This window comes from Tachyglossus aculeatus, chromosome X1, assembly GCF_015852505.1.
Source record: "Tachyglossus aculeatus isolate mTacAcu1 chromosome X1, mTacAcu1.pri, whole genome shotgun sequence".
Taxonomy (NCBI): domain Eukaryota; kingdom Metazoa; phylum Chordata; class Mammalia; order Monotremata; family Tachyglossidae; genus Tachyglossus; species Tachyglossus aculeatus.
The window spans coordinates 95,210,582-95,233,364 of record NC_052101.1 but is presented as its reverse complement, the minus strand read 5'-3'; the positions used below and the strand labels follow the sequence as shown (position 1 = coordinate 95,233,364).

Genomic DNA, 22,783 nt, shown 5'->3' with positions numbered 1-22,783 from the left:
CTTGGGGTGCAGCTGTCGCAGGATATCTATTCGTGGCATTCCGAACCCTGGGGGGAACAGGACTGGCGGGGATGAGAGGGTGTGAGTGGTTCTGTGCCAAGCACTAGCACTGTAATCAATTCCTTTGTGCTGGATCTCAGTCCCGACATTGCAGGACCAAGGCTTGTCACTCATTCTTCACAGGCGACTTCATCACTCTAAAATAGAAAAAGTTGAATGCTCAGAAACACACTTTTATAATATACCTCCCCCCACCCCCAAAACACACACACACACACACACACACACACACACACACACACACACACACAGAGGCATGCATTCACTCATTCATTCACTAGTACTTATCAAGTACTTACTATGTGTAAAGCACTGTACTAAGTGCTGGGAAAAACACATGGGTGAGAATGAGATATGGTCCCTGACCCCACCAAGGGACTTGCAATCTAAGAATAAGCCAGGGAGAGGGGGCTGGTGACAGACCCATAAGGGAAAAAAATCAAACAATAAAAACACAAAAACAACATAAAAAGACAATGACAACAATAGAAGAGTTTCAGGCTGTTCAGAGTCACACAGTCCCAACAGTCCCAGGTACAAGCACCCCAACTAAAAGTTGAGAAGGCCTCACACTGCTGCTGCTTCCTCACACTGACCAGCTGGAGAAGGGGCTAATGGGAGTCCAAATGGAATAGCGACTGAGCAGCAGACTTCAGCCACCATGCACGCGTGTGCGCGTGAACACACACACACACTTCCACACACGCTCACAGTCCTTCCACTCCCACAGCAATCTGATGGGAGCTTTGTCCAGATTGATGGACATTTTGTCTTCACTAAATCTGGAGATCCCAGAGCAGATGATGTCTCTAAGACAGCCCCATCAAGTCTCCGCCATTTGAGGAGCTCACATCATTTGGAAACACATTCTGGCAGTTCTCCCTCTCTGCCCTCTTCGCTCCCTGGACTGGGATTCATTCATTCAGTCCGTCAGTCGTATTTATTGAGCATTTATTGTGTGCAGAGCACTGTACTAAGAGCTTGGGAGAGTACAATACTACAATAAACAGACACATTCCCTGCCCACAACGAGCTTACAGTCCAGAGGGATGTGTCCACTCTGAGCCCAAACACTAATGATGAGAGGGGAGTCAGGAGAGGATCTCTGAGGTGATACTCTCCAGCTCAGTCTACCACCCAAGTCAGCTCTGACAGTTGTGCAGAGCTGCTACCCCCAATCCCACTCTCCTTCCTGCCCCAGGGCCTCTGTTCTCTGTCTCCGGGCCTGATATGAGATCACTCCTGGGGGCGTGGAAGTCTTGCTTTTCTGGTGCACAAGAAGATGTCCTTGGCCAGACAGGGAGTGACGCTGGGTGTGTTGGATGCATTTCAGAGAGAACATGCTGGTGCGGCAGGGCTCAGCCGCTGACCACAGCCTGCTGGGCCACGCTGGCCCCACCGACTTGGACGTGGCTATGTTCCACCGGGATGCCGGGGGAGGTGAGAGGAGGGATGAGAAGTGGGGTGATGGGAAGAGAGCTCCCAACAAGGAATGGTGTCTCACCTTTTGGGGCTTTGTGCTGGTGCCTCAAGCAGAGTGATCATGCCAGTAATTCCTAGCCCAGCCTGGAGGGGAAGGGAAGCTTCTCAATCCCATCTCATTGCTATTGCCTAACCCTGGCAGAAACAGCAGCAGCAGCATCTCTGAAAACCTCCCAGGTGGCCTTGGGGCAGGTTGAGACAGGGGACCTTTATCCCTGGGAGATGGGTTGGGTGGAACCTCAGAGTTTACCGAGAGTAAGGTCAATGTCTTCCTCCCGCTCTCCTCCTCCCCCAGCCCCAACACACTCCTTGACTTCTCTCTCCATCCCCCCTGCGCAATTCTCCAGGTGCCTCCAGTGACACCCTTACCTTCCTGACCACCTGACCACCTCTAACGCGCTCTAACCTGCCCCTCATCCCTCTCAACATCTGATCCCCAGGCTTCCACCCCCTCTTCCTTCTCCTGGGTTCAGCTGTTATCCACTCCCCCATCTCCACAGTCTTGTAGTCTGAAGACCCCCCCCCCCACCCAGGCCTCACCTCAGCCCCTCCCTATTTGACCTCAGAGTGCACCCGGCTATCCCCCTCCCCTCCCCTCTAACCTCCACTGCCCCTGCTAGGACAAGACTCGGACTCGGATAGCGACTTGTCCCTGGAAGAGGAGCGCAGTCTCTCCATCCCGTCCTCAGAGAGCGAGGAGAACGTGCGGCTCCGGGGCCGGTTCCAGCGCCAGTTCAAGCGGGCAGCCCACAGTGAGCGGCTCCTCACCAACCCTTCCAACACCACGCCCAAAGGCAGGTGCCCCCTACACCCAGTGTTTGCTCCTATTGCGCCCAACTCCCAGGGCCACGGAAGTGGAAGCCATATCAGGGGAAGGAGGGGCATTAAAACTTCTGCATCAGCTCTGAGGTTGGCTAGAAATTTGAGTCTTTCCAACATTGAAAGCAGGGTGGCTTTGGAGGAAACGTACTGCTCCGCTCCTTCCCTTCATGGCTTTTGAAGCCACATTATGGATATGGCAGGGAGCAAAGCAGTAGTGGCTAATCTGCCAGCAAGGCACATCCCAACCCTGCCTCCGACCCCCCTGTCACCAAGCTCTGCTTGAGCATCCCCTGTCTTAAAGCGCTACTATACCGTCCAACAACAGCATGCACATTTTGAGGGGGGAGGACGGGACAGAGGGGAACAAAGTGGGTCACAACGATTGTCCTCCCTTTCCCTCCACTTCAGATATTTATTGAGTGCGTACTGCATATAGAAAGAGCACTGGACTAAGCACCTAGGAGAGGACAATATAATAGAGTTGGTAGACACAGTCCCTCCGCAAGAAACTTAAGGCCCTCTCTTTCCCCAATGGCCGAATTAGGTTTCATAAGAAGAAAATGTTAGCTCTAGGTCCTTAGACCGGGCCCAAACACATCCACCCAGATCCCAGATCCCAGATCCCGTGCCCATAGTGGGCACTGGATTGAATGCGGACGTGACTCGGTTCCGTTGTATATTGTGGAATTAATACCAGCATTAGCAATCTCTGCTATGCACGTCTAAGAGTGGCATCACCCATCCAGGGCCTGGCAGGTGGCAGCATGGCAGGAACAGTAGCTAAGAGTGGCCCAAAACCCCAAAGCAGTGAGATCAGCAGCTCCTTGTGGGCAGGGATCACATCTACCAACTCTCCCAAGTGCTTAGTACAGAGCTCTGCACATAGTAAGCGCTCAATAAATACCATTGATTGATTGATTGATTGATTGAGAGCATCTAAGCTGGGGTTACAGAAGCTTCCACAGCCTTAACAACGGCTTTTGCCAACCTCTCCCTCCCTTCCCCCCACCAGACATGGACGGCAATGACCTGATGTCTTACTGGCCAGCTCTTGGCGAGTGCGAAGTGCACCCCTGCTCCCTGCAGAAGTGGGGCTCGGAGCGCAAACTGGGCTTCGACATCAACAAAGACGCTGCCAACAACAACCAGCCGGACTTGGCCCTGACCAGCGGGGACGAGAATTCCCTCACTCATACCCAAAGGCAGAGGAAAGGTATTGATGCTCCCCCCTCCAGAAGTACCCCCTCGCTATGGGTATTGGGCTCTGCCAGAGCGGTAGCTGGCATGGCCGTGGCCTCGGGCCAGATGCTGGAAGGGAGCTGGGCTTGAGACCGGGAACTTTTAAAACGTGGCTCAACTGAAAACATTCTAAAATGCTCTCTGCCTCAGTGGGGGAGACTTAAGACCCAGGGAAGCTGGAAAGGGGCTCAGGAATACGGGGCTCATGAGCACCAAGGCGAGGCCCCAACTGACCCAACAGCATATCCATGGACCAGTGTGGGCTATGGTGGCCTTGCCTGGTTCCACATAGCTGCCGGCTTGCTCTGGGCTCTAAGCACGCTGATAGCCGTTCAGAGCCGGTTAAAGCGGTGTGACTGACAAAAATTGAGCAGCTTCTGTTTCCCAACCGCCCCCTCCCCCACCTTTGAGCTCTCTTATCAGGATTTCTCCATTAGAATTTTGAAACCAGTCTGGTTCTGCCAGCTCTTGGGGGGGATTATGGGAAACAAGGGTTCTGCTGTCTTGCCCTTGGGAATCTGCTCGCTGATCATGACTTCTACCTGGTGCAGTTCATCCCTCAGTAGTATGGCTCAAAACAAAGGTTTGGTCAGGTGGAACGCAGAGAAATCAAGACTGAGCCAAGCCTCTATCAATATGTTCGGCCCAACCCTTACTCAGGCAAACCCACGACCCAGAACCTCCCTGCCAAACCGGGGATGGTCCAGAAAGGCAGCTTGGCTAGTGAGAGTCATTGACTAGGGGTGGATACTCTACTTCCCAAATACCACGATGATATTTATTAAGTGCTCACCAGGTGCCATGCACTGTGCTAGATAGTCAGATCAGACCCAGTCCCTGTCTCTCACACGGGGCTCAAAGAGAGCGGGAGAATGGGGTTTTCATCCCCATTTTATCGATAAGGGAACTGAGGCTCAGAGAAGTTCAGTGACTGGCTCCAGCTCACCCAGCAGGCCAGTGGCAAGGCTGGGACTAGAATCCACGTCTCCTGACTCCCAATCCCGTGCTCTTTCCACAGAGCCACACTTCCTGTCCATGCTCCAACTTCTCTGTGCCTCAGTTTCCTTATCTATACAACGGGAATTCAATTCCTGTTCTCCTCCCCTCTTGGAATGTGAGCCTCACATGATCTTGTCTCTACCTCAATGCTTAGCCCAGAGTAAACACCAGATGCCATTGTTATTATTAGTATCATTTCTTGCTGGAGTCAGCTGCCAACCCTGCATGCAGGCAGAGGGCTGTCCGCCTCTCCGGAACCGTAGTTTGGCAAATACAGGAAAGTTTAGTACATGTCAGTCAGTCAATTGTATTTATTGAGCTCTTTCTCGGTGCAGAGCACAGTACAAAGTGCTTGGGAGAGTAAATATAACTATCCCAAGCGCTTAGTACAGTGCTCTGCACCCAGTAAGCACTCAATAAATACGATTGAATGAATGAATAACAATACAACAGACGCATTCCCTGCCCACAGTGAGCTTAGAGTCTAGAGAGGGATGTGAATGGGGGTGTGAATGGGCACGTGAATAGAGTTCATTTGGAGGAAAAAATGTCTAGGTGCAGGGGTTGGGTTTTTTTGGCTGGTGGAGATGGGGGGTTGAGGGGGTATCACTGGCAGCCCAGAGAAGTGCCCCCATCCCATCCCGGCGCCCCCCACCCAGGCTCCTGGCTTAATGTCTGCATGGAGTAGTGGAGAGAGCATGGTCCTGGGGGTCAAGAGGTCATGGGTTCTAATACTGGCTCTGCCACTTGTCTGCTTTGTGGCCTTGGGCAAGTCACTTCACTTCTCAGCTACTTCATTTGTAAAATGGGGATTGAGACTGTGAGCCCCATGTGGGCTAGGGACTGTGTCCAACCTGATTTGCTTGTATCCACCTCAGCGCTTAGTACAGTGCCTTGCACATAGTAAGCACTTAATAAGTACCACAATTATTATTATTATTATTATTATTATTATTATTATTATTATTCCCTCCCCAGGGATTTTGAAGAACCGTCTCCAGTACCCGCCAGCCCTCCAGGGCCTGCCGGCCGGGGGGAGAATGACCAACGAGCTCTCCTGGTATAAGACCTCCACCCTGGGCCACCGGGCCATGCCGGCGGCTTCCTACGGCCGAATCTACTCTGGGACCGGCAGCCTCTCCCAGCCGGCTAGCCGCTACTCCTCCCGAGAGCAGCTGGACCTGCTGATGCGGCGGCAGATGTCACGGGAGCAGTTGAGTCGCAATGCCTCCTCCGGGGAGCTCCTCGAGGCCGTGCTCAGCCGGCACGGCTCCCGGGAGGAGCTGGACCCGGTTCCTAGTCGGCAAGATTCGCGGGAACACCTGGAGAGCGGCCCCGGCAAGCAGGGGTCCCGGGAAAATCTGGATCTGCTCCTGAGCAGGCCCGATCACAGGAACCGTGGGAGCACACTGCCCAGAAGGCAGGGCTCTAGAGACCATCTAGACACCTTGCCGCCTCGATTTGGGTCCCGAGAACATCTAGACTGTGGGGTGGGCAGAGAAGTATCTAGAGAATGGCTGAACACCTTACCCAGCAGGCAGGCCTCTAGAGATCGCATGGACACGCTGCCCAGCCGAGATTCCTCTCGAGAACACCTCGACCTGCTCTCTAGAAGGCAGCCTTCACGGGACCAGCTAGCATCCGCTAGACAAATGTCCAGAGAGCAGTTGGATTTTTTATCCGGAAGATCGAACTCCAGAGAGCATCTGAATACAGTGCCAAGCAGGCACCCGTCGAGGGAAAATCTGGAGCCTCTTTCTAGGAGACAGCCCTCTAGAGAAAGTCTAGAGCCGCTCTCTAGACGACTCCCCTCTAGGGAGAATTTAGAACCCCTGGCAAGGCGACAACCATCTAGAGAAAATCTAGACGCAATCCCCAGTCGCCACCCGTCGACCGAGCAACTAGATATCCTTTCTTCCATCCTCGCTTCCTTTAATTCCTCTGCCCTGTCCTCTGTGCCATCATCCAGCACCCCCTCGGGTCCCCATACCACCGTCACGCCTTCTGCTGTGCAGACCTCCTCCACACCCTCCGCACCGGGCCCCTCCACGCCTCGCTCGGCCACGTCCCACAGCATTTCTGAGTTGTCACCGGATTCTGAGTAAGTCTCTCCCTTCACCTCTGGCCCGCTAGCTGGTTGGGAGGGCGGGGGGGAGAGGGAGAGGGGGAGAGAGAGGTCTCAGCCTTCATTTTCTCCCCACGAGGTAGTGGTGGGAGCCATCCTGATGGCCCTGCTCACCAGTGTTGATCCCTTGGAGAGGAGGGGCTGAGCTGCTCCCCATCCGGGGGACTTCACATCATCAACCCTGAGCTCTCCAGGGAGCAAGGCAGAAGTCCCCCCAAATCCAGGTCGGGAGCCTAGATCTGGACTTTCTGAGAGGGAGGTCAGAATGATCTAGGGACTCCTCCAGAGGGCCCTGGCCCCCTCTAGTCTATACGTTCATTATGATAAGGGAACGGGTCTGCTAATCCTGTTGTATTGTACTCTCCCACGTGCTTAGTACAGTGCTGTGCACACAGTAAGCACTCCATAAATACCATTGATTTATTGATTGGCATCAGTCAACTTTGCTGGGAGGGGGGCTTAGATCCCCTGAATCTCAGCCCTGAGCGGGTGGTTTGGGGGTTTAAATGCCACTGTGCCTGGTGTCCCTCGCTAGTGTGTAATGGGTGCAGCAAGTGGAGGAGTCGTGCATTTCTTCTCTTGCTCTGTGGCTGTCCTTGCCACCTCCCAACCCCTACTTCCCCAGGGACCAAATTCTGGATTATTATTAGTAGTAGTAGTAGTAATAATGATAATACTAGTAGTATTTGCTAAGCATTTATCCTGTGCCAAGCACTTTACTCAGTACTGGGGTAGATGTGGAATAATCAGGTCAGACACAGTCCCTGTCCCCCATGGGGCTTGCAGCCTAAGGAGGAGAGTGAACAAATATTGACTCCCCTTTTCACAGTTGAGGAAACTGAGGCCCAGAGAAGTTAAGGGACTTGCTTCAGGTCACCCAGCAGGTAAAGGGCAGGGGAAGGGTTGAGTAATAGGTGGGAGGCCGGGGGAACTGATACTTTGGGCCAGTATGGGAAAAGGGCTATCTGGTACTTCTAGCTTTACCATTAAGCCAGACTTCAGTTTAGAGCAGGGCAGAGAGCCTCCAGGATCAGGGAGGGTGGCAACAGTGTAGGGGGAGTGAAGCAGGGAAAATGAGGGGACTCACTGCAACCCGTGACCAAGGTTTATTCTCCCGATACGGAAACAGGCCTGAGAAAACTGGACCCCCCTAAGGCTGGCTGGGAATGCAGGCTCAGGGTGCTAGGGTAGCATCTTTGACCTCTGACCTCTTCCTTCTTGTATCTGGTGCAGAATAACCAGAAGTGAAGGCCATTCCTGAAGGCCACCAGTGCTGAGGAAGACACGGGAAGCAGGATGGGACTGATGCGTCCGGCACAAGAGCTGGGATCTCTAGGCTCTGGGGACTGAAGAGACACAATGTCCAGGGCTCAGAGGGGCCTGTAACCTCTCTCCCCCCGCCCCCCTCTCTCTTTCTCTCTCTCCCTCTCTCTTTCTCTCTCTCTGTCCCCACCCCAGGGGGGTGAGAAGCAGGTGACACAGCCTTCGGCTAAGGCGCCCTCCCACCCGGGACCTCTGGCTACATATGAGAAGCCACCGGGCCGAATCTTTCTTGCTGAAACACTTCAGCACTGTGTGCGTGCGCGCGTGTGAGTGTGTGTGTGTGCACACGTGTGGGGAGGGGCTAGGGAGGGAACTTTTATACATTTTGTATCTTTGTAATCAGAGAGAGAAATTTCTATCATTATTTTTACGCTCTTCTGTTGCAGTGACAGTTACGTGTGGGTTCTTGACCTGGTGTAGGAGAAGGGTCTGGGAAGGGTGGGGAACGAAAAGCGCAGAGGGGTGGGGAGAGGGAGAGAAGGTTGGGGTAGAGGATACTTCAAAAAGGGGTCCCCCACCTTGAGGAGCCACAAGGGGAAGTGGGCAGCCACTCCGCCCTTCACTACCTCCTCTCCTGCCCTCCTAGGCCCACCCCGACACTCATTCTCCTTACTTTGGACCCACTTGCCTCCGCTAGGGCCTTCTCCTCCTTCCATTACAGAACCTACTGGGGGTAGCAAACCTCTAGGGTTTTTGCGTAGTCTGGGGGCTGGAACCATGCTGAAGTTGGATCCTACCCCCTGCTAAATCTGGGTCCGTGGGCCTCGTTGGAGAACCTCTGGATCCAGCGTGTGTTGGTTCTGTAGGGAAAGGCCTGGTCTCCACCCCCTCACTGCCATCCCTCTGCCCCTACCAACCAGTCTGCTTTTCTTGGCGCTCTCCTCCTTGCCCTGTTTGGCAGCTACTCTTTGACTCTTCACCAAGAGCACATAGTTCTGTTGCTTCCTGCCATCAGCTGGCGGAAGGATCGGGAAAGCGGCTGGGGTGGAGCAGGGCAGGCTACGGAGGCCCACGTACCTGCCTTTTGTGCTAGCCTGCCTCGCGGTGGGCAGGGGGGGAGGGGAGGACTCCTTTTCTCCCTGGTCACCACCCATTTAACTCTGAAGATGTTCCCTTTCGGCGAGTGGATTGTGAAGCGAAAACCTTTTTTGGATTTGTTTTTCTCCAATGGCCAGAGTCCAAACTCTTCTCTCATGAAGGGGTTGGGGAGGGAGCCAAGAAGCCCAAAGCCACGAGTTCCTTCCCACAGCTCCTGGGCAGAGTCAGGGTGGAACCAGCATCCAGGCAGCAGCAGGGGGGCATTCTCTGGGGTGGAGGTTGGAGGGTCCTTAACCAACTCTAGGGGCTGAGGCGACATAACAGGGTCTCTTTCTTCTCTCTGGTTTACTCCTAGTCTTGGTCCAGCTGAGCACATCCTGTGTGCCTGTTTCCGCTGGATATAAAAACTGCCTGCTCCCTAGGCTCAGTTCTTGGGGCCCTGGTGTGACCCAGTTTCTACTGATGAACTGACTCATTCTGCTAAGAGGAGCCCCGTCCTGTCTGGCAGTGAAATATAAATATATATATACACCCAGCTTTCTGCCCCCCTGTGTATCCAATATATATATATATATATATATTTATATGGAGTCACCGAGCCGAATCAGTGACCTCCCTCCGCCATTTACTGCCTTATAACACTAGAACGCTGTAGTTTAATATTTAAACAACATATGTAATGTTTACAAAGTGAGGTTTTCCTATCGATGGTTCAAACAGTGTTGCTGGGTTTGCGGCGTCCATTCCTCGCTGCATAGCCCCGCTGCAGAGATGAATGTTGCCAGCGGAGAATGCCATATCATATTACCAGTTGGGATTCCACCTTTTTTCTCTTCAAAGACATTCCAATTTGCTCCTGCCAGCGCCAAGCACCTTCACTCTCGGGCTGTCTGCCAGTCACCCCCTTCGCCTGCCTCCACAGGGAGGCCTGGGAGAGGAAGATCTGTCCCCTGGGAGCCTGCATGCTGCCCTGGAGTCCCTTTGAAGAGGGGAGCAGAGATAGGGAAAGGGAAACAGGAGGTGTTGGGGTTGAATTATGACATGCTAACTTTCATCCCTCCAGTGTGGGGGTGTTTACAGGAAATTAAGAGTGAAACTGACCAGGACCCCAGACAAAAACCGAGGGGGCCAAGCAGCGCTTCATGCAGAATGTAGGTTCCCACTCAGCTGGGGCTCACCCCATCTCCTCTCCCCCTCCCCACCACGTTTACAGAAACATCCGGGCTGCTCTCTCTCCCGGGGCCCCCCGCTTTCTTGGGTCCCTGTGTTTGGCTGCTCACTTTCCCGGCTGCCAACGGTGCGGCTTGTGTGCTCATTTCCTTTAGTGACATGGTTCCTCCCGGGTGCTTGCTCAATCTAAAAAGTTGGTGGATTTATTTTTTTAAAAGAGGAAACATACTTTACTGTGAGATCTTTTTACCGAAATGTTTGGTACCTTCCTTTGTTTACAAACGAGCAGTATCGGTGTAGGTGGGAAAAGCTGGGTTGGGGAGAAAGAGTGAGGGCAGGACAACGGTGCGCAGGGAAGCGAGGGAGGACACAGCTGACAGCCCACAGAAAACCAGGCGGGGAAACAAACATTACAAATATTGAACTCAAATCGCAAACCAGGGGGTTGGAGAGGGGCAGAGACCTGAATGTCTCCAGCTGCCTACAGGTATCATTACCAGGTCTGAGAAAGCTGTTTAGAGGCCCCCACTAGGACATTCCGCTCAGATGGTCTCTGTATTCCCTTCTGCCTCTGCCAGGCTAACAGGGAACTGAAATTTCAGGTCAGGAGCCAAGGTAGGGCCTTCCGTGCTTGTCTTCTTGATGGCACTAAGTTGCCCCAAGCCAGACAGTTGGGATGGCCAATCAATTTGCCAAGGAGATTAGAGGTTCCACCTCGCTGACATGTGCCAAAACTCACCGGCCACCATGGCTCTCCAAACCCCCACCTCATTCCTGTGCCTGCCCTCTGGCTGGAGTCCTGGCCCAGAGCTCCGAGCCATCTGGGGAAGGAGAGTTGGTCCCAAGGGTAGGGTTAGGTCTGGGAGAGGTAGGGAGTAAGACTGCACTAAGCAGTCCCTGAGTGTAGTGCTGTGCCATAGGCTCTGTAGACCGTCGTCTGTGGTTTTTTTCCTCCTTCCCTCCCTCCCTCCGTATGCGGGCAGGAGCAGAGCTGCCCAGCTGCCTCCTTTCCCGTCCGTGTAAATTTTACCATGAAAGCACCGGATTTGGAAATAAACTTCTATAAAAAACGGCCCTGATCATGTGGTGTTTCATGTGTTTGCCTTGGGAGGAGGGGTGGGGGAGAAGAGTGCTGCTCATGGAAAAAAAGATCCAACAGTGGAGAAGCCGCGTATGGATGGACTTTGTTACTGTTTGGGGTCCGCTGGGTTAGAGCCCTCATCAAGTCCCTGAATCCCCACATAGCAGCAAGGTCTTTAAAGTAAATGTATATGTGTGTGGGGGGGGGGGGGAACAGAGGTATGTGTTGTTTTGTTCTCTGTCTCCCCCTTCTAGACTGTGAGCCCGCTATTGGGTAGGGACCGTCTCTATATGTTACCAATTTGTACTTCCCAAGCGCTTAGTACAGTGCTCTGCACACAGTAAGCGCTCAGTAAATACAACTGAAGGAATGAATGGGTATGGTTAAGAAATTATGCCATGGAAGCAGCGGGGCTTAGTGGAAAGAGCATGGATTTGGGAGTCAGAGGACATGGGTTCTAATCCCTGTTCCGCCACTTGTCAGCTGTGTGAGCTTGGGCAAGTCACTTAACTTCTCTGTGCCTCAGTTACCTCCTCTGTAAAATGGGCATTAAGACTGTGAGCCCACAACCCGATTGCCTTGTACCTACCCCAGCGCTTAGAAGTGTGCTTGGCTTAGACTGTGAGCCCCACGTGGGACAACCTGACTGCTTTGCACCTACCCCAGCGCTTAGAAGTGCGCTTGGCCTAACAAATACCATAATTATGATTTAGTACGAGCCACTGCTAGTTAAGCACGTGAAACTTGGTCAGAGGGAAGGCCGGCGTTTAAGTCAAAGCGATCCCCTTAATGGTGGGGGGAGTGACTCGGTTCAGCCGACTTAAAAAAAAAACAAGAAAGAAGAAGTCGCAGGCGGTGGAGACAGCACGGTTCCTGAATCCGAAACGAGGACAGTGCCAATCGGATTAACTCGCGTCCCGAGGGCGTCCAGGACTAGGCCCTGGGGCCGCTTTCTCTCCGCCCACGCCCAGGGGCGGTGCTCCCGTTCCGCCTGCCGCCCGGCGGATCCTCTTCAATTCCCGGCGATCGGAATAACGGGAGCGCGGTCCCGGACGGAGAGGCCGGTAGGAATCCTAACGGAGCCCAGGTCGGAGGGGAAAGGGACGAGGGAAGAACTGGAGGGGCGCGCAGGAGACTTCCTGCCGCCGTTGGGAATGGTGGGTCCATTGCCCCTTTAACGCAGACGCTCCAGTAAAAAGGGCAACGCGAACGCGGGCTTCTTAGCCAGTCAGAAACACGGAGCGCCCCCCCTCTTTAATTGCCCTTTTAAGAGAGAGGGTGGCTTCAAAGGGCAGCTTTTATGGGCCCTGCCGTACCCGAGCCGGCTTCATCATCATCATCAATCGTATTTATTGAGCGCTTACTATGTGCAGAGCACTGTACTAAGCGCTTGGGAAGTACAAATTGGCAACATATAGAGACAGTCCCTACCCAACAGTGGGCTCACAGTCTTGTCACTACGTGCCCCGGGGGTCGTTTCCCGCTCTTTCAGCCGGTTCAACGGGCCTTTTTTTTTTTTTTACCAGTTCCGGGTGAGTACCAGGGAGGCCAAGCAGGAGCAGGGGAGGGGAAGGGAAGAGGGGGGTGCAGGGAGGTCAACCACTTGTCCTGGGATGGAAGCTGGAATGGGTAAGTAGGGTTGGTAACGAGAAAGGGCCGGAATGGGACAGGGACAACCTGGCAGGAGGAAGAAAGGAGCACTTCAACTGCCCCAAGTATTTATCAGCAACCATGTGTTTGGGTTTTTTTATGGTAATTGTTAATCAATTAATCAATCGTATTTATTGAACACTTACTGTGTGCAGAGCACTGTATTAAGCGCTTGGGAAGTCGGCAACACATAGAGACAGTCATCATCATCATCAATCGTATTTATTGAGCGCTTACTGTGTGCAGAGCACTGTACCAAGCGCTTGGGAAGTACAAGTCGGCAACACACAGAGACAGTCCCTACCCAACAGCGGGCTCACAGTCTAGAAGGGGGAGACAGAGAACAAAACCAAACATACTAACAAAATAAAAAAAATAGAATAGATATGTACAAGTAAGATAAATAGAGTAATAAATATGTACAAACATATATACAGGTACTGTGGGGAAGGGAAGGAGGTAAGATGGGGGGATGGAGAGGGGGACGCCAGGCACTGTACTAGGTTCTGGGGTAGATACAAAATAATCGTGTTGGACTCAGTCCATGTCCCACGTGGAGATCACAGTCTTAATCCCCATTTTACAGATGAGGTAACTGAGGCCTAGAGAAGTCAAGTGACTTGACCAAGTTCACACAGAGGACAAGCGGCAGAACCGGAATTAGAACCCAGGCCCTCCTGGCTCCCAAGCCCATACTCTATCCACTAGGCCACATTGTTCCTGGTGCATCTATTTTTCTCTTATTTATGCCCTTCGCTTGATCAAGGGCAGCGTGGCTCAGTGGAAAGAGCACGGGCTTTGGAGTCAGAGGTCATGGGTTCACCCGGCTCCGCCAACTGTCAGCTGTGTGACTTTGGGCAAGTCACTTAACTTCTCTGCGCCTCAGTTACCTCATCTGTAAATTGGGGATGAAAACTCTGAGCCCCCCGTGGGACAACCTGATCACCTTGTAACCTCCCCAGCGCTTAGAACCGTGCTTTGCACATAGTAAGTGCTTAACAAATACCGTTATTATTATTATTATTATTATCAAATCATTCACTCATCTCTTATGCTTGTTTGTTTGATCCATTTGATTTTAAGCCCTGCATGGACAGGGAAACTTCCTTCAGTGCCTAGCAGTATGTTGTAGAGTAGGTGTGCAATAAAATACTGTGGAGGAGGAGGAGGAGGAGCAGAAGTGGAAGAAGAACAAATGAGAAGTAAAAATGGGAACCGAAAAAGGCCATTGAAGGTTGTTGTTAATAGGTCCCTAAAACTCACAAAACTCCCAGCCTTGAAATCAGGAAGCATTGTTGGGTGCCCTGGGCTGCAGAGGAGTTGCATACTCCAATTTTATATGATGTAGTGGCCATTTCAGAATCTTATCCCTAGAAGTCCCAATCCCCAATAGCTCCACCCTCTAAAACTTCCAACCAGTGGTCAGCTTCTTGTACCAGCTAAGTAAAGATCAAATTTTATTCATTCATTCAGTAGTATTTATTGAGCTTTGTAGGGAAAAACTTGAAGATTTGTTCAAAATTAATCCATCAAGTCCACACTTTTCCCCACACTTCCAATACTGTTAGCAATGAGGCCATTGACCATGAACCGGAAAAAGTGTAGGCTTAGGAACTAAACATTTTCAATTTTTATTTAAGTTCTTACATTCTTGGAATCTTCTAGTTCCTAGGCCTGTGGGTTTAATACTAATTTGCAGATCCAGAGAAAGTGAATATCAGCCCAACTCAGGCCCCGGAGGATAAAAAGTACCCCTCAGTGATGTAATGTACTGTAAATTTCAAGCTATTGTTAGCCTGAAGAGGAACACAAGTTCACTCCCAATATAGTACTAACATAAAATTTACAGCAGTTCTAAACCAGTAATAAAAGCAAACCAGCTATGAAAGTCACTACAAGGCCAGGACCAGCCAGAAGCAAATAAAATATAATAAAAGTGGAAAACTTACCCAACAACAGTCATACTGAACTTTAGGCCCCTGTTACTCCTAGTTCAGTCACAGCAACACTAGGGGCACTTCTGTTTGGGTAAGGTTAGGTAGAATGTTGGGGGTTTATTACTATTAATATTAATGTTCTGTCAGGTGCTTACAGTGGACCAAGCATTGTTCTAAGCACTGGGGTAGATACTGCACAAATAGATGTCATTATTAAATAGATCAGAAATAATCCCTGTCCCACATGGGAGCTCTCAGAAGCAGTGTGGATAGAGCTTGGGTCTGGGAGACATAGGAACTGGATTCTAGGCCCAGCTCTGCTACTGGTCTGCTGTACAACCATAGGCAAGTCACCTAACCTCCCTGGACCTCGGTTTCCTCATCTGTAAAATGGGAGTAATAATTCTTACCTACGCTCTTTCCTCATGGATGTTGTGAGAACAAAAATGAAATAAGTAATATGAAAATATCATCAATTGTATTCATTCAGTCATATTTATTGAGCTCTTACTGTGTGCAGAGCACTGTACTATAACCACAATAACGGAGTTGGTACTATGTATCACAATAACGGAGTTGGTAGATACATTCCCTGCCCACAAGGAGCTTTATTATTGTACTGTAATTGACTGTTCTATTTATTTATTTTATTATTCTATTTATTTTATTTTGTTAATATGTTTTGTTTTGTTCTCTGTCTGCCCCTTCTAGACTGTGAGCCCACTGTTGGGTGGGGACCGTCTCTATATGTTGCCAACTTGTACATCCCAAGTGCTTAGTACAGTGCTCTGCACACAGTAAGTGCTCAATAAATGCGATTGAATGAATGAATGACTATTTTGATCCTGTCTGTAAGGCTGAATTGACCCTTTGCTACGTTCCAGAGTAGCAAAGTCTCAATGCTCATCTGTCAATTATTGCTACAGTAAAGCTCAGGCCACTTTATTAGCAGGAACCCGAAACCTGAGGTGGTGACAGAGTGTTGTATTTTCTAGGTGTTTATTTTCTTGCCCGTGAGATTTCAGCCTGCTTTGCCAACCAGAAGCAGTTGACAGCCTTTGCTTCAAGACACACAAATCCATCACCTTGTCTAAGAGGTCACTGTACCAAGGGACTAGGGAGCAGCTAGGAAAGCCCAAAATTCTTTTGCTTCACTAGAAGGTGAGAGTGTGTTTAAACCAAAGTACCCAGGTGATGGGAAGGAAGGCTGCTGGTCTGTCAGCCTTGTGCTTAGGGAGATTGAGGGGAGAGGAGACCTCCATGGCAAACAGAAACTCCTTACCGTTGGCTTTAAGGCTCTCAATCAGCTCCTCTCCTCCCACCTTACATTGTTATCTTACTACAGCCCAGCCCTCTCACTTTACTCCTTGAATGCCAACCTACTCACTGTATCTCAATCTCATCTGTCTCATCACCGAACTCTTGCCCACTTCCTACCTCTGGCCTGGAACTCCCTCCCACAGTGGCGGAGCTGAGATTAGAACCCATGACCTTCTGACTCTCAGGCCCGAGCTTTATCCACAACGCCCTGCACTTCAGTCCCAAGGCGCACAATGTAGTGCGACAAGCCCCGAGATTTTCAGTAAAAGCTGAAAGGACACCATATATTGGCTATTTAAAGCCTACCCCTTCCCGGTCCTCACCCTCCCTAAAATTCCTGCCCCATTTCCACTTTCATACTCCAAATGAAAAGTTGGCACTTCTGCATCAGGTGAAAACTCGAAATCATAACGAGATGGTTTTTAAAAAACGTTGTACACGCCCTCTCACTCCCCATCCATAAAGCACACATAAATAGTGATTTATGAATATAATTGTATGGCTTTTTTGTGTGGCTTTATGGCTTTACTAGGTCTTTCTTTTTTCCTTTCCCTCTTCCCCCTCCACCAACAGTGATGTTTGCCTTAAATTGTTTATTTTAGAAGGTAATATCCTAGGTGATGGATTTCTATGTACCTTGCTTTGTACAAGCCTTAGCATAGTGCCAGACCCAAACGGAGTGGAAGTTATTAATGATGATGTTGCTACCAGACTGTGAAGGAAATGAGGGTGCATCCTGTTCTGAGCTTTGGCTTGAACTCAGCTTCCACATGGTGAGGAAAAGATACTAAATCTAGCCTTTTGGGGTACAGGATGGTCAGGGAGGGCTCTGGGATGTGTCCAAACAAGCTGTCCCTACAGTACTGTCCCTTTAGGAATTGCTTGCCAATCTTAGAAATTAGTGAATCAACAATCTACGCCTCATGGAAGGTGACTTATCAGTAGCAGGAGAGGGCTGTTGTAAAGCATAGGAGAATTTCATTCTCCCCCTTCCTCGTGGGTTTTTTTTTTTGATAGAATTTGTTAATCACTTACTCTGTGCCAGTCACCGTACTAAGTGTTGGATTAGATACAAGCTAATTAGGTTGGAGACAGTCCATGTCTTACGTGGGGCTCACAGTCTTAATCCTTATTTTACAGGTGAGGCACAGAGAAGTGAAGTGACTTGTCCAAGGTCACAAAGCAGACAAGTGGCGGAGTGGGATTAGAACCCAGGTCCTCTGACTCCCCAGCCCCGGCTTTTTCCACTAGGCCATGCTCTTATGTTGACGGGAACAGTGAAATCTGTTTAGCAGGTTTTTTGACTGGGGCCTTCCAATACAGTTGGAACCTAATATTCATAGGGGTGAGTGTGTTTGTGTGTGTGTGTGTGTATGGCCGTGCACATCTGATCTTCATATTTGAAAGAGATGCTACTGATGGTAGAATTGCATCATATTTGAAAGAGATGCTACTGATGGTAGAATTGCATCCACGTTTGTGTGATTGTCGTTGAGCCAATCTCTTACCCACTCTGCCCATGAAAATGTGGTAAGGGATTTTTTCTGCCCCCTCACTATTTGGGGGTGAGCACTGCATCTCTAAATAAGGTTGCTCAAACCCCAAGAGTACTGTTATCATAACTTTTCATGGTTTCTGTTCCTTTAAAAAAAAGAAAGAGAGAGAGAGAGAGAGAAAGGCTTCTGGATAGAGCATGAACCTAGGAGTCAGAAGGTCTTGGGTTCTAATTCTAGCTCTTCCACTTGTCTGCTGTGTGGCCTTGGGCAAGTCATTTCACTTCTCTGGGCCTCAGTTACCTCATCTGTAAAATGGGGATTAAGACTGTGAGCCCTCTGTGGGACAAGGACTGTGTCTAGCCCGATTTGCTGGTATCCACCCCAGCACTTGGTACAGTGCCTGACACATAATAAGCGCTTAACGAATACCATGATTATTAGATGCTATTATGATTATCCAAGCTCCATTATGATTATCCAAGCTCCTTTAATTCATGACTTCTTTTTATCAGACAAACATATGCATTGAGTTCTGTTCTGGGCACTCTGGGTAATTCATTGGTGATGGTCTCAATCTTATCAAAGAAGCCCTCCCCAACTCCCTCCTTTTCCATTTTTTGTAAATCGTACTTGTCAAGCACTTACTATGTGCAAGGCACTGTACTAAGCACTGTGTAGATACAAGATAATTGGGTTGGACATAATACCTATCCCATATGGAACTCAAAGTCCGAGTAGAAGAGAGTACATCCATTCTTTCATCCTTCCCAGTGGTCTATGAAAACCTCCTCCTATCTGCTTTCAAAATCTACCCCCTCTACAAGTACCGATAATAATAATAATAATAATAGGTAATTTATATTAATAACTATATCCCCCTTTAGACTAAGTTCATTCATTCAATTGTATTCATTGAGAGTTTACTGTGTGCAGAGCACTGTACTAAGCACTTGGGAAGTACAAGTCGGCAACATTTAGAGACGGCCCCTACCCAACAAAAGTCTAGAAGGGGGAGACAGACAACAAAACAAAACATGTAGACAGGTGTCAAAACCATCAGAATAAATAGAATTATAGCTATATGCACATCATTAACAAAATAGAGAAGTAAATATGTACAAGTAAAATAGAGTAATAAATCTGTACAAATATATACAAGTGCTGTGGGGAGGGGAAGGAGGTAGGGCGGGGGGAATGGGGAGGAGGAGAGGAAAAAGGGGCCTCAGTCTGGGAAGGCCTCCTGGAGGAGGTGAGCTTTCAGGAGGGCTTTGAAGGGAGGAAGAGAGCTAGTTTGGTGGATGTGTGCAGGGAGGGCTTTCCAGGCCAGGGAAAAGACGTGGGCCAGGGGTCGACGGTGGGACAGGCGAGAACGAGGCACAATGAGGAGGTTAGCGGCAGAGGAGCGGAGGGTGCAGGCTGGGCTGTAGAAGGAGAGAAGGGAGGAGGTGAGGTAGGAGGGGGCAAGGTGATGGTCAGCCTTGAAGCCGAGAGTGAGGTGTTTTAGCTTAATTCGTAGGTTGACAGGCAACCACTGGAGATTTTTGAGGAGGGGCGTGACATGCCCAAAGCATTTCTGTACAAAGATAATCCGGGTAGCAGAGTAAAGTATAGACTGAAGCAGGGAGAGACAGGAGGATGGGAGATCAGAGAGGAGGCTGTGATCCCACTGTTGGGTAGGGACCGTCTCTATATGTTGCCAACTTGTACTTCCCAAGCGCTTAGTATAGTGCTCTGCACACAGTAAGTGCTCAATAAATACGATTGAATGAATGAATGAGGCTGATGCAGTAATCCAGTCGGGATAGGATGAGAGATTGAACTAGCAAGGTAGCGGTTTGGATGGAGAGGAAAGGGCGGGTCTTGGCCATGTTGTGGAGCTGAGACCGGCAGGTTTTGGTGACAGATTGAATGTGTGGGGTGAACGAGAGAGCGGAGTTGAGGATGACACCAAGTTTGTGGGCTTGTGAGATGGGAAGGATGGTAGTGCTGTCTATAGTGACGGAAAAGTCAGGGAGAGGACAGAGTTTGGGAGGGAAGATAAGGACTCTGTTATACCATACTCTCTTGAGCACTTAGTACAGTGCTCTGCATAATGTAAACCCTCAATAAATACAGTTGATTGATAATTGTAGTATTTAAGCACTTACTGTGACCCAAGTACTGTACTAAGCAGTGGGGTAGACACAAGATAATCAGGTCAGTCACAGTCCTTGTTCCACATGGGCTCCGGTGTAATAAGAGGGAGAACTGGTATTGAACCCTGATTTTACAGATGAGGAAGCTGGGCACAGAGAAGTAAAGTGACTGTCCCAAGGTCACACAGCAGGTAAATAGCAGAGCTGGAATTAGAACCCAGGTCCTCTGACTCCCAGGCCCATGGTCTTTCCACTAGGCCATGGTGCTTTTCTGCCAATGACCTCATTTCCTCTTCCCTTCTAATAACACTTGATCCTACCTTTCTTCCCTCCCTAATTCCCATGTTCATTTGTCCACTCTCTTATGGTTCCTTCCCTTTTGTGTTCAAACATGCTCAAGTCTCCCTTATTCTAAAAATGCTTTCTCTGGATCCCACTGCACCCTCCAGCTATCACCCCATCTCCCTGCTCCCATTCCTGTCCAAACTCCTCATGTGGATCATAAATATCTGCTGCCTTCACTTCCTCTTTTCCAACTAGTGGGTCACTCTAAAACCTGAGTTTCCACCCTCTTCACTCCACTGAGAACTCTCTCTCCAAGGTCACTAATGGCCTCCACCTTGGTAAATTTGATGGACTCTATCCTAATCCTCTCTGACTTCTCAGCCTCCTTTGGCACTGGATCATTTCCCTCTGGGGACACTATTCAACCTTGGTTTTACTGACACAATTCTCTCCTGGTTCTCCTCCTACCTCTCCAGCTGTTCCTTCTCAGTCTCTTTCACTGACTTTTCCGCTTTTTACCCCCTAACTGTGGTCTCTTGAAGCCCATTTCTGAGTCTCTTGCTATTTGTACTTTACACTCACTAATTCAGTAGTTGAACCTACCACCTCTACACCAAGGACTACTAAAGCTATCTTGCTACTCCCGACCTCTCACCTCCTTGGCAATCTTTCCTTTCCTCTTCCCTTTCCAGGGACGTTGCCCCGTGGGTGTCTTACAGGCGGCAACCTGAGGTCAATGTGTCTTAACCTGAACTTTTCAGGGTGTTTTTTTTCCCAAACCCACTCTTTTACCTAGCTTTTTAAAAATATTTAAGTGGCTACTACGTGTCATGCACTGTTCTAAGCACTGTGACAGATACAAGATAATCAGTTTGAATACAGTCCATGTCCCACATAGGGATCACAGTCTTAATTCCTATTTTACAGATGAGGTAACTGAGGCACAGGGAAGTTAAGTGACTTGCCCAAGGTCACACAGCAGACAAGTGGCAGTGCCAGGAATATAACTCGGGTCTTCTGATTCCAAGGCCCATGATCTTTCCATCTGAATGCCTCTGTCAGAATCCTCCCTAAGCATGGCCTAGTGGCAAGACCACGGGCTTGGAAGTCAGAGAACATGGGTTCTGTAAAATGGGGATTAAGACCGTGAGCCTCACGTGGGACAACCTGATTACTTTGTATCTACCCTAGCACTTAGAACAGTGCTTGGAAGATAGTAAGCACTTAACAAATACCGTAATTATTATTATTATTAGGCCATGCTGCTTTCCCATCACAGTTGGCAAACCGACTGCCTCTCTGTCTCTGAAACCTGTAATCTTGGTATTATCATTGAGTTCTCCCTCTCTTTCATTGTTTGTCATTAAATCCTGTTGATTTTTCCCCCACACATTTCCCAAATCCACTTCTCCCACTCCATCCCAAAATGGATACCACCCTGGTCCGAGAACTTGTTGTATTCCTGATTAGACTACTGCATCAGCCTTCTAAATTGGTCTTCCTGCTTCCAGTCTCTCCCCATTTCAGTTCACTCTGCTGCCTGATCCGTCTTTCTTAAACATCATTCTGCATAGCTCCCCACTTCTCAAAAACCATTCTCTCCACAGTAAACTTGTGGGCAGGGAACGTTTCTACCAACTCTGTTGTACTGTACTCTCCCAAGCGCTTAGTACAGTACTCTGCACCTAGTTTGCTTGATTGATCAAGCAAAAACTCGTGACCATTGGCTTTAAGGTACTGCTTCAGCTCTCTCTGTCTTACATATTCCCTTTCTTCTCCCACTACTCTTTGTTTCTATTAAGATAATCTTCCCACTGTTCTCATTCTTTACTTTCTCACTTCTGAATTCTTGCTCATGCCTTTCCTCCTGCCTGGAACTCCATCCTTCCTTCCATTCTTCCAGGCCACAGCTCTCCCCATCTTTAAAGAAATCCCATCCCCTCCAGTCAGTCAGTCAATCATATTTATTGAGCGCTTACTTTGTGCAGAGCACTGTACTAAGTACTTGGGAGAGTACAATACAACACTGTAACAGACACATTCCCTGCTTCACAGCGAGATTAGTCTTGAGGGGGAGGTAGGCATTAATATAAATAACTAAAATTACAGATATGTACATAAGTGCTGGGAGGGGTTGGTAAATAAAGGGAGCAAGTCAGGATGACGCAGAAGGGAGTGGAAGAAAAGGAAAGGAGGGCTTAGGAAAGGTCTCTTGGAAGAGATGTGCCTTCAGTAAGGCTTTGAAGTTGGTAAGATTAATTGTCCGTCAAATATGAAGAGGGAGGGCATTCCAGGCCAGAGGCAGGACATGAGCAAGAGATCAATGGTGAGATAGATGAGATCGAGTAACAGTGAGAAGATTAGCATTAGAGGAGTGATGTGTGGGCTGGGTTGTAGTTTGGAGAGTAGAGAGGTAAGGTAGGAGGGGGCAAGGTGAGTGAGTGCTTTAAAGCCAATGGTAAGGAGCTTCTGTTTGATGCACAGGTGGAGGGGCAACCCTGGAGGTTCTTGAGGAATGGGGAAGCATGGCCTGAACGTTTTTGTAGAAAAATACCTGGGCAGCAGAGCGAAATATGGCCTGGAGTTGGGGGAGACAGGAGGCAGGGAGGTCAGCAAGGAGG

The 22,783-nt window shown here is 49.6% G+C and overlaps 2 protein-coding genes across 2 annotated transcripts in view; both read left to right on the top strand.

Moving 5' to 3' along the window:
• Positions 1 to 8,354, top strand: part of CELSR3 (cadherin EGF LAG seven-pass G-type receptor 3) — a 53,122-nt gene extending 44,768 nt beyond the window's left edge. Inside the window, exons 34-38 of the mRNA XM_038771723.1 lie at positions 1,394 to 1,500; positions 2,163 to 2,336; positions 3,377 to 3,577; positions 5,581 to 6,703; positions 7,961 to 8,354. Coding sequence (XP_038627651.1) covers positions 1,394 to 1,500; positions 2,163 to 2,336; positions 3,377 to 3,577; positions 5,581 to 6,703; positions 7,961 to 7,988 — 1,633 coding nt within the window. The 3' untranslated portion in view covers positions 7,989 to 8,354. The remainder of the gene's footprint in view (positions 1 to 1,393; positions 1,501 to 2,162; positions 2,337 to 3,376; positions 3,578 to 5,580; positions 6,704 to 7,960) is intronic.
• Positions 8,355 to 12,353: 3,999 nt separating this feature from the next.
• Positions 12,354 to 22,783, top strand: part of SLC26A6 (solute carrier family 26 member 6) — a 33,268-nt gene continuing 22,838 nt past the window's right edge. Inside the window, exon 1 of the mRNA XM_038772062.1 lies at positions 12,354 to 12,403. The gene's annotated coding sequence lies outside the window, so the exon portion shown is untranslated. The remainder of the gene's footprint in view (positions 12,404 to 22,783) is intronic.